The sequence below is a fragment of the Alosa pseudoharengus genome, unplaced genomic scaffold, assembly GCF_046254945.1.
Source record: "Alosa pseudoharengus isolate Yale_2024_CS ecotype anadromous, Long Island Sound unplaced genomic scaffold, YU_APseudo_1.1 YU_APseudo_1.1_scf_24, whole genome shotgun sequence".
NCBI classification, from domain to species: Eukaryota; Metazoa; Chordata; class Actinopteri; order Clupeiformes; family Clupeidae; genus Alosa; species Alosa pseudoharengus.
This window is the reverse complement of record NW_027468689.1, coordinates 23791528-23803661: the sequence shown is the minus strand read 5'-3', so window position 1 is coordinate 23803661 and position 12134 is coordinate 23791528. Positions and strand designations below refer to the sequence as shown.

Genomic DNA, 12134 nt, shown 5'->3' with positions numbered 1-12134 from the left:
CAGTATATGTTTATTGGAGGGGCAGGTGTGTATAGCATTTGTCTGTATAGTGTGTCTCTGTTTGTATCGGAGTGAATGTGTTCCTATGTATCAGAGAGGGGAAGGGTGTTATGTCTGTATATAGTGTGTGTGTCAGTATGCGTGTTTGTGTGTAAAGGATTTATCCCCTTGTTCTTAATATGTTCTCTCTACGGTCCCTACCTAAATGTAGACCCTGTGAAAGCTGACTTACTGGACAGCACCTGAGATGAGCCCTCTGTGAGAGCTTAGTGGCTGACCGGGGGTTCAGCTGGGAAATGGGATACCGGGAACGGTCTGGGGATTCAGCAGAGAGGGAACATCCTCTTCTCAACCAGACGTGCATAGAATGTGTGTGTGTGTGTGAGTTTGGCTGTGTGTGTGTGAGAGAGAGAGAGAGTATCCTTGTATGTAAAAGTATCGCTGTAAGCCTCTGTGTCTGTGCACTTGTGTGTGTGTGTCTGTGAGAGAGAGAGAGTGTGTGTGTATGCTTGTTATGATAGTATCAGTGTAAGCGTCTGGGTCCGCCACTATGTATTAACCTCATAGTTGAAGAAAATGTGCAAAATCAATGTATAAACCTTGGTAAATAGGCGGGAAATTACAGTATTTATGTTGCATGCATTTTCATGGAAGATGTGGACTTACATATACAGTTTAGTCCAATATTATTCATACTCATTCCATATTTTCATTTATAGTGCATTTTTATTTGACCTGAAAATGAGATGAAAGGCATGGCATGGTTAAGAATTATTACAGGCTTAATCGTATGTGCATGAGTCATCTATGTGTAACTGTTTGAGTGTGTGTATGTGTGTGTGTTTGTCAATGTGTGTGTATATGTTATAGCGTGCATTCACATGGAAGATGGCAGGCTTGCGTGAAAAAGTTAAGACCTAAACATACATTCAGCTTAATGAGCTACTTGGCATTCTGGCTGAGGCACTTGGATCTGCTTCGGAGTCTTTGATTCCTGACACTCGAGCGGCTGTCACAGAGTCCCTCCTTCAAACGCAAGCCGACGCCATCGAAACATGTTTAATGTATGAGCGGGAAAAGGTGAATTTCCTATTCCCCTGGCCATGGTGTCTCATCTCTTTAAGGAGAGTCGTTGAAGGGAAAGGTCATTTCCTGTATCAATCTGTTGTCTTGTCTTGTCTTGCAGCTCAACTTCATCCTGTTTGTCAACATCGTGCGCGTCTTGGCAACGAAGATCCGCGAGACCAACGCCGGCCGCTACGACACCCGAAAGCAGTACAGGTGAGTGTGGTAGCTTGTTTTCCATCAAGGGCAGTGCCAACAAGGTCACTGCAGGACCTGTTTAGGTAGGTCTGGCATTGCCTCGCTATAAATCACCTTTATTTACCTGCAAATGACTTTTTTCCCTCGTCTGAAAATAAGGGCGTGCATAAAAATGGAAATGGACGGTGCAGTTGAGTGTGTGGGTGGGCACGGCAGACGGGGTTCGTTATTCTCCAGAGAAGATGAAACACATGCATTTGATTGTGAAATTCACACTAAACATTCCCTTCCTCCTCAGCCCCTGTCAGTGTCTGTGACTAAGCTGGCCTGGGTGAAAGTTTTGGTGGGAATTGTTAGAAGTATGGGTGACCTAGATGCATTGTTTGGACACGCTTCCTCTCCCACTCTTTATTTTCTTCTCTACTTCTCTTTCTGTCATTCTCTCTCTCTCGCACACAAACACACACACACCAGTGATTACCACTTGTTTGGGAGTGGGACCTGCCGTCTGCGTCGTCTCCTCCAGGAGGGCCTCTCTCTGGTGTGATGATGTGTGTGTGTGTGTGTGTGTGTGTGATGGTGTTTGGAGCAGACAGTCGAGCGCACATTTCCAGTTCAGCTCAGGAACATCATCACTTACGGCTCTGTGGAGCCACAGGCGCCCGTTCCCTCGCAAATGATGTTTCGAAACACATGGAGATGAGAATGTATGAGGGGAGGAGGGGGGGGGGGGGCACTGGGGGTGTCATACATGGTGCAGAGAGAATGTTTTTTCCCCATTTTACAGCCTGTCAAAATAAAAGTGCATCCTCAGGGATGGGGTTTCAGATGGTGGCGATATTCAGGTGACGGGCCCCCATCAAGAGCAAGCCCTGCAGCGCTGCATGTGCCTGCCCCCCCCACACACACACCTTCCCACACACATACAGCTAAGCATTCATTAGCCACCAAGAGAGCCTTCTCTCCTCGGAGGGTGACAAGAACCTCCACTGACTCCCCCTCCCTCTCAGAAAGAAGTCTTTTCAGTGCACCCACCCACCCACCCCCCTCCCCCAATTCGTCCTTGTTGGATTCAATTGCAGTTTCAATTCAATTTCCATTCACTGTATAGGGAAAGGGCTTTAAAATGTTCCAGGGTAATAGAGGCAGACAGAGTATAACTTCCGTCAGCAATGAAAATGCACTTTTTGGCTTTCATGCTGAACAAATGGACTCCCTATCTGTAACCGACTCTGTGTTCATGAATGGTTTGTATAAGCGTAGCAGCACCCAGATGAAAAGGTTGTTTTTGTTGTTGCGTTTTTTTCGCCCATTTCCTTCTAATCTCCCAGAGTTTGTGATGGGTTCAGTTCGGTTTCTAGCAAGTAGCTTTTCCCCACACATAACGACAGCCAAGTCTTTGCTGATTGTGCTGCTGGAGTTAACCGTTCAATATTTTCTTTTTTTCATTTCCCAGAATGCATTGTGGATTACATGTTTTAAGTGGGCTGTTTGTGTTTCCTCCTCCAACAGGAAGCTGGCCAAGTCAACACTGGTGTTGGTGCTGGTGTTCGGCGTACACTACATTGTGTTCGTTGGGATGCCTCATACAGGAAAAGGGGTCGGGTGGGAGGTCAGGATGTACTTCGAGCTGTTCTTCAACTCATTCCAGGTGTTCCTCCTCTCTTCCTGTCCTCCTTTTTCCCTTTCTTCTCTTCCTCCTCATTCTCTTCCTCTTTCATCTTCTTGGCTCGAGCCATTCGTCCCCTTGGGATGGTGACTTTTGTGACACATTCCCTTGGGACACCAGAATATGCGGCAGAGAGAGGACGATTAGGCTATGACAATCAATGAATCCACTAATTAATCGACCAGGCAATTCCTTAATGAAATTGTGAAATGGGTAGTAGACAAAGCAGTGACATCAATGAAGATGAAAGACGATGAAATTACAGATGCAGTCTGTATCTGGCCTGAGGTCATTTCCTGATCCCCCCCGTCTCTCTCACACGTCTCCCTCTCCCGTTTGCTTCCAGTCTGTCTCTACTAGCCAATCCACAGACAAAATGTCTGCAAACATATATTTAATAAAAAAATCTTGCGGATTGCGGACTGCAGCTCACAACACAATGTAGGAATAGGACTGATCGATATGGCTAAAACAATGTATCGTGTTAAAATGATTCATATCAGTCAAGATCGATAGTTATTGATCATTTTTAACAACCTAGAAAAGGTTTAATTTGGCATATACCCAAAGTGGCTGGTAGTTTTCATAACTTTGTATTTATCAAGTGCTGTCTTCAGGAGTCATTTTCATGGCATATACTATATGATACTATATTTTAAGGCTATGATTTAATTGTTATAAAATTTGCGAACAAGTGCTTGTTGAACCTTAACATTTTAATTATCAGACTAAAACAATAATCCGAATGGTTTTATGTGGGATGGAGTCATGATATCAGGAACTCTATTAAGACACAAAACTATGTAGAGAATGAATGAGTAGCCAACCCAACTTAAAAACATGGAAGGATAGCGAACACTTGCTATGTTATCAGCTGCCTGTAAATCCATTCTTGTGAGTTTAAAGCCATTATAGCTTAAGGCGGGGATCACATTGACCAGCGGTAAGTGGCAGGATTCCTATTGTTCTCTACAGTATGGTTCTGCAGCGGAGGCATAACGCTAGCGTTGAACAAGCTGAATGTTGAACTTGGTTCAACTTTCAAAGCGCAACGCGAGCGCATTTAATTGTCAGTTAAGGCAAACTGTTTGTGTTACCATAGGAACGATAGAACTTATTATGGTCCGAGTGTTGCATTACGCTTGCCGCTTGCCAATGTGATCCCCGCCTTAAGGTAAAAAGAATTACATTGTGATGCTTTACGTCAGATAAGAAAAACAGTGTGTGAGGTGAGGCCCGGGGAGTCTACTAACAGTGACGCCCTGTAAGGCTACCTGTGGAGGCAGCCGTGGGACAGCACTCTGCCTCCTCATCAGTTTGTGCTGCTGTACACACACACACACACACACACACACAGTATCTCTGAGGTTTACAACGAGGTTGTCCTAATAGAGCTGAATGAATCACTATCTTCTTCTTCCTCTCCCTCCCTTACTCTCTCTGTGAAAGCTTTCAGCTCCAATTTAGCGCATGCTGTAGTCAGAGGGAGCTGTGCTGTCTCTAATGCGTTAGGCCTCTCAAGCATGGAGATTTGGTTGCTGTGCAGGGAACATTTAACATACACACACACATGCACACACACACATAACAAAAAAAGATGAGACATTTGCATGAGGCTAAAAAACATTTTCTGCGCTGTGTGCTTCTCATCATCTCTCATCTCCGAGCCCTCACTGTGTTTTCGGGGAAAGTGCCGAACTTTAAAGGTCACTTTGCCTCCCAGGATGCCTCTTCAACAAAGCACTTCATGTGTAATTTTACTTATTTATTTCATTATTTTGTTTTCTCTCCCCTTTTTCTCTCCTAAAAAATAGAAAAAAAAGAAAAGAAAAAGTGACCACTTTCGTCTTCCATGCATTGCACTCACAGGTTATTTTTTTACTTTCCAGGGCTTCTTTGTGTCCATAATCTACTGCTACTGTAATGGCGAGGTGAGTAACCCAATACACCTGTCCATTATCAGACTCCCCTCCCATCCAGTCTATATTGTCCTGCGCCGGCTCCCATCCCATCCCATCACCGGAAAGGTACCTTTTGAAGTCATTGCGTGTGAATAGCCTGTTGAGTTAGAGAAGCGACTGGCTATAGAGTGCATCCCCGCGGTAAATGTCACACGCCACCGGTGAACATTGGCTCGTCGTTATTGTAATACATCTGATGCAGTGTTATCAGGACGGGGGGTGTCAGGAGGGGTGTCACTGCTCCAGACACTCCTTAGACTCTCACCTCGGCAGACATTCAGTGAATTAAATCAGACTCTTATGTATGGCCTTTCCCACCCACAGAGAGCTGGCTCTATTCAGTTCATTCTATTAGTTCACACTCCAGATCTTGAACCATTCAGAGCATTTCGACCAAAAAAATCAGTTCAGAACCTGAAAAGTTGATTTGGAACTGCCTGGCACCCAATCATTATTTTTTTCTTATATGAACCAGAGTGGGCATCATTCTTCTAGTCCAGTTATGCATGCAGAACCCTCTGTTGATGACACATCCTTAGTTCCATCAAGGATTAAAGTTCTCCGTCATAGGACGGATTTCCGTCAATTTGATTTTAGAAATGTCATATTTGAGATCGATGCAGATCCGATGAGAAAAAAAATAGGAGGGGGGGGGGGGACTGTCACCTTTGCTTTTCCTTTTTTAAGGCAACTACAAATATTAGGTAAATGTTTAAAGACCTAATGTTCTTGAGAACTTTCTGTGTCTCAATCCGTGACCGCTCAAGAAGATACGTCCTATACGGCCTACGTCAGCCATGAGTTTCGCTTTGTATGTTGTAGCTACACACTTGTCTCGGGCGTTTGCTTAAAAAAAAGAACACGTATGGAGGACTATAACGGTCTAAAAGTTGGATTATAGTGACACAATCGAGATGAGGTTGGCCAATCCGTTTAACTTTTTTGGATATGATATTGTGAGCTCTATGTGCGAATTCGGAGGCTGTGTTCTTTCCGTGCATCAATGTAGACACTTACTATCGCGAACTCTTGTCAGGGGAGGTCATTCATTTTGGGTGTCACCTATGACTTGAACAGATAGCCTGCTATGCCACCCGATGTAGGCTACAATTATTGTTACAGTTTTTAATCAATGCAACTAACATTATGTGTAAAGCGACGCAATATAAACCGTAGCCTATATGCAATTTATTATCCCGTCTGTTATGACATACAACAATGTTTTTCACAATTTGCGACGGAAGGTTTTGACTGAGCGTGTCGAGTAAGGGGGTCAGTCGTGTTTGTGACGCACAGACAGCCTTGTAGCCTATTTTGCTTAGGCCTCACTTTTAACGACAATAGGTTGTGAGTGTATGTTGACAAAAAATAACCATACAATTAAAATAGTCAACTTAAAACTTTGCTATAAAATATTATTAATTTATAGCACAAAACCATAACCAGTGGGCCTACCAGAACCTCGCATATTAGCGTCATGATTTGTGTGCGTCTATTTGGCAAGGCCACTAGCTGTCATGGATGCGTTGCTAAAGGAAGGCAGGTGTCAAAAGTTAAAAAATAAATGCAGATGGGCAGCTGTTGGAAACGGGGGAGAACTAACAAGCCATGGTGTAAAGAAATTAAAGTGCCAGGAGTTTGCTTTTGCGCGGTTCGCTGCAAGAAAATTGTTTATGGATGCAATAGGAAAACGTTTTAGCACGCCACCAATCAGAAGACCGCCATAAGGTTAACGTTCGTGCACTTCAGGACATCTTCCCTACCTGGTGCAACTAGCCACCACGACAGAGGTAGGCTACGTTTATCTATGGCTGACCGTTTTTACGTTTAGAAAGTAGGCTACGCATGTTCTTTCATAGCGCAACACGACCTGTCCTTAACCATATCGCAACCTCTTGTCAACCTTATACAATCTGTTGCTGAAGACAAAAGCGCCGTCTCCAGATTGTCGTTACAAATGCGCAGACCTCCTGCATGAGCACACACAGTATTGCTGCTCATTGGAAAACTGAGTTGTCTGTAAAACTCAAAATTACCATGTTATCATTAAATGCGGATGAGGCAACAAATGGAAATATGAACAATATCTAGAATGTTCTGATTTGTTACTTTGATGAGGAAATGGGAAGTCTTGCAAACTTGATTTTATAGATTTTACTTGGTGTTGAATTGCATATTAACAAGAAAAAAATCTCCCCTTTAAACACTTTTGGCCTGAAGTAATTAAATAAGAGTGTGTTAAAGCCTTTCTACAATATTGCTGCAGTAGAAAAGAACAGCAATGGCTAATCAGCAATGGTCAGGGATGGTACTAAAATATATTTTTGTTCATCAGGAAAACTCAATCTCAATCAAGAACACTCTCAATTCGCCTTATTCACATGGCGGCCATTGGCGGCTAAAACGAGGCTACAGGGTACACAAACCATAGGATTGTTATGTTCTATGCATTCACCTGTAGGTGGCATTAATTATATAGTAAGTGTACCCTGTAGCCTCGTTTTGGTTTAAACAATGGCCGCTGTGTGAATAAGGCGAATACTCCCTTTACTTTGCTGTTTGCATCTTTTTGTACATTAAAAACCAATAGGTCGCGACCGCAAAAGGGGTGCTATCGCTATAGGTAGATATGAACAACGTATGACTTATGGCCTGAAAAAAGTTCAGTCAAATGATTTTTTTTCACTTTAATCCCTGAGTTCCATTCAAAAGTGGTGGAAATGTGGGCTGGTTGACTAAAGAATAGAATTGATTCCAGAATAATTTCTCTGTTGGTCGCCAATATTATATTTAGTCCTAATAAGTTCAAATTGATGACCAAAAGTCCTGAACTGTGCGAACTGGCTCACAGCTAAGACGGCGCCCCGTGAGGGATGAGTGGGATTAGTCGTGTTGAAGGTCACAGAACTGGATAAAAGGCACAAGGCAAAAATAATAAAGCGATGTGGGAAGATAAAAGAGTGAGGAGGAGGCGAGAGCCGTCTGAGACCAGCCTGAAGATGGATTCAGTTAGGGTGAGAAAATAAAGAGTTCCAAAAGAAAAACAGCTGCTCTAAAGGGACTCAAGGTTATAAAAATGCTTCTATATATAAAACTAGATGTACCGCATAGCGGTACAAAATATGACCGCCGCTCAGTCCTGTACAGCCGTTCCGCGAAAATAAATCACACTTCAATTTGCCTCCATATTTTACTCCATCCCCCACTCTTGAAACTTTTGTGTATGCTTGTTTGGCATGCCTGAGTGTGTGTGTGCGGCTGCACAGAAAGTAGCCTACTGGTGCTGAAAAGTTGAATAGATTGTAGAATAGCCAAAGAAGATGTAGCATTGTTATAAAACCTTTAAAATCTCTAAACATTCACAAGTAGGGCAGTTCATCACAGTTCATCCATTGCAACTGATTGATGAAAGGTCATTTACACCTGTAGGCTACATTGTATTTGGGAAAAGCAAAAGGTATCAGCATAATGTTATTTATGTATTTATTTGTTTGTTTGTTTGTTTATGAACAAAAACATCTCTGTCAGTTCCATGCCGTTTTCAACAGCTATCAAAAACAAAGGTCATTTTTTGATGGATGGATTTTTTGTGAATGTTTCTTCTTCTACATAAGATTTTAGTCATCTTTAGTTCATGTAATACTTCATTGTCAATGCACAAATTAAGTAACAGTAGTCTGAAACGTTATTGTTAATGCACAAATTAAGTAACAGTAGTCTGAAACGAAATGCTGTTTTACATGTAACCAGTGGTGCAAATAACTGACATGTCCAAATGGGCCTTGATGAAATGCGTCGCTAGACTGTTCATACACATTTTAACGGGCCAAAGTTGAAGAACTGTTGTCCGTTATTGTTCGTGCAAATATAGGCTGATTGATGTTCCCTTGCATTGTGTAACTGAGGTCCATGGCTAGTCTGGCTTTCACCAGACCAAGCTCAATCTTTTAAGAAATCAAAAAATAAATAGCGGGCAGATAAGGCTGGGTTCACTCAGCCTAGTCCATGGCACCCGATATTGTTTAATTTTCCGATTTAGATATCCACGCTCTGGCTATTCTAAATGCAAAAATGCATCAGGGAGTTATGACAAAACTGTAACTAACAAACTAGATCCTAATAGAAAGCTGTTAGCTTCCCTAAGCTACAGGTAGGCTTATAAGGTAGGCCTATTTACAACATAAATTGTCAATAGGCTATGCTGGCGACACAAATAAAATCTCCTTTGGAAACCAATGGCTTACGCCTTACAGTATCAAGCGGACTTAAACTGCCATATTGTGGCGAAAAGTTGTAATAAAATTCATGCAGCTCCATGAGTTAAGGAAAGCGCGAATGAAGTAGCCACTTCTAAATGGGACCCACTACACAGTAGCTTAAGGTGTGTTGCTAAAGCAACCATAATGAAATGAAGGTGTCATTGTTTGGATACTTCACACACACGTGCTTTTTAATTTCACAGACTACAACTACCAAGCTGGAATCAAAGCACATCGATTCCCCTCTCACACACCCTGCACGCACTTAAAACTAAATAAACAGGCGTCTTAGTCTCACGCATGTATAGGCAAAACTGTATCAGTAACGTTGGTAAATCTTCCATTGCACAGAATGATTTTTGTAGCACGTGCAACAAATGACAGTCGAAAGATACAATTACAGTGCTGCTATCAATTTGCTTGGTATATCCGCATTTCTAGTTTTCTACAAATGCAATCAATCAAATTGGCCTCCATCACTCAACCAACGCTAACGGTAACATTACCTAGGTCCTTATTGATATTATAAGATTAACGTACCTGCAGTAAAAACCAAGCATGTCCGATAAACATCCTCAGATTTATGTCGGCTTCAAGGAGAAATGGGAATTACATTTCATGTGAACATCGTCCTATCCTTATTAGACGTTCTCTGCGGTAAATTACAGTCCTTGTAGGAAGCGTCCATTGTTTTTTTCAACCCACTTTTAACTTCCAACAAAATTACGTCTCACTGCAACGATGCGCCATCTAGTGGACAAACGACTACTTATCGCCAATACTGGAAATGCAGCCATGATGATGGTGATGAATATTTATTATGGCTTTCTTTTAATCCTACTGAATTTGTAATTATGTATCGGCCGTTCTAATACCGATAGTATGTGGGTGCCTGTGTGTGTGTGCATGTGTATATGTGTGCACCGCCATCTACAGGCCAATGAGTGTACAGTCACTAAATGTACACATAACCTAATTTTTTTAGACCCCCCCCATGGATGAAATTCTACGAAACTTGGCATACCCCCAGAGAATGCCAGGTCAATCATACACATACAATTTGGTGCAGTTCTGAACATCTTAACTGAAGATAGGGGCGATTAAAGCAGAATAATATTGCATTTTCATTTTTTACCGGGGGGTGCAAATCACAAATGAGTAATTATGGGCCAGGTTGATGTGGGCCCTTGAGACCAACATACCATAAAAGATTCTTCATCCTCAGTGCCACGGTTCAGGTAGTTATTTAGGAAAAACTGCTTTTTTTGCGGTTCGGGGGGCCCAGCACGGGGGTAGAGTGGCCCCCGGGGACGAAACGAAATTTTTTTTTGTAAAAGTCTAGTGGGGCTACATACCCACCAAATTTGTCCCGGGTATCGTTGACCAAAAATTCAGGAAGTAGATGACGGGGGAAAAAAAAAAAAAAAATTTGACAATCCCTATATGACCGCTTCGCTAGCTTCGCTAGTGGCGGTCATAATAATAATAATAATAATAATAATCAAAGGGCTCCTCTATTGGTCCAGGGGTAAAAGAGTGCTTCTGAATGATTCCAATAGGTGAGAAACTAAACTAGGGTAACTCAAGCACGTCGGAGAGCGGCAGCAGTTGTCACCAACCCTCCTTGAAAATGTTATGTCTGAAAATCTAAGCCTCAAGGCATCTGCTAAGCACTCTGTGAGGTAAACTCAGATGTTCAGAGCTCAACAACAAAAAAAAGAAACAGCATCCCACACACAAGCTTCTGTGTTTGTTTATATTGCTGTTCCCAAACACATAAACAATAACAATATTCACAGTATAATGTGTGTCACCTCTCTTTTATAGCTTTATCAGGGCTCAGACTGTGGAACACTGTATCATTTTGTAACACATTTCGGGCTTTCTTTGGGGATAATGAATGATAGGATTACTGCTGTTTATGCAGCATGTTGTAAAAGCATGAACAAGCTTATGGTAGAATTTGCTTAGAACAGGAAAACACAATCTCAGCATAAACAAGGACTCCTAAGCCACCTGGAGAAAAACCTGTTTGGAAAATAATTACTATTTGCCTCCATACTGAAAGGAACCAAGAAATGTCTAAGCTGTAGTCACTAAAGGTGAACCTCTTACACTGTAGGGCTTTCGTTAAAAATGTTAATTCAAGACCTTCCCTAATTGTAAGTTAAACAGAAGCTTGTAACCAAATCCTATGCATTATCTCTTTAGCGTGGTGGAGCTTGCATGCTTGAATTTGTGTGTGTGTGTGTGTGTGTGTGTGTGTGTGTGTGTGTGTGCTATAGGCAAAGCTGCAGGGCAATGTCATTTACCTGCCGGGTTTCGCCCGAGGGTTTTAGTTCGTTTTCTCCTGGTGTACTGGCATGTTTCACACACACAGGTGACACACAAGAGAGAGGTGTCTTAATCTGAAGTTTTTGCCAATTAGCTTGTTTACAAATCAGCTTGTTTACCAATCAGTTTTTTTACGATTCAGAAATGACACGTGAAGCTTCACCTTATGACACATTTCAGACAACGCCGAAGTCAGAGGTCAGACTTCAGTTCCGACTTTAAAGTCAGACTAGATCACCTTGGCCTGGAACGCAATTTAGAGTCTTCCGAGTTACTAGTAACTACTAACAACTAGTAACTAACTATTGCTTCTGGAGTACAACTAGTAGCTAACTATTGCTTCTGGAGTGCAGGGGAGCGGGGGGCGCCAGGGGGGCACTAGGAGGTGCTATAGCTCCCCCTGGATTAGCCATAGCACCCCTGTAGCACCCCCAAGAAAATAATGGAATATCTCATTTAAAAATATTTAATTATATTCTCTATATTTATTGTGTGATAACAGTAATATTTCAGCTATAAAAAAAGTAATCCATGAACAGTTTGTTTTAGACACAGAGCAATGACCATTCTGTCATTAACCTTTGACCCAAGTCGCAAGCGTGAACATTGAGTGCTTGAGTGCACAGTGTAATGTGGTGCTAGAGTGTA

The 12134-nt window shown here is 42.2% G+C and overlaps 1 protein-coding gene across 1 annotated transcript in view; it reads left to right on the top strand.

Annotated features, from left to right (window-relative positions):
• Positions 1-12134, top strand: part of pth2rb (parathyroid hormone 2 receptor b) — a 48141-nt gene that overhangs the window by 26729 nt on the left and 9278 nt on the right. The window contains exons 9-11 of the mRNA XM_076302528.1: positions 1187-1281; positions 2776-2914; positions 4822-4863. Of these exons, the coding sequence (XP_076158643.1) occupies positions 1187-1281; positions 2776-2914; positions 4822-4863 (276 nt within the window). The remainder of the gene's footprint in view (positions 1-1186; positions 1282-2775; positions 2915-4821; positions 4864-12134) is intronic.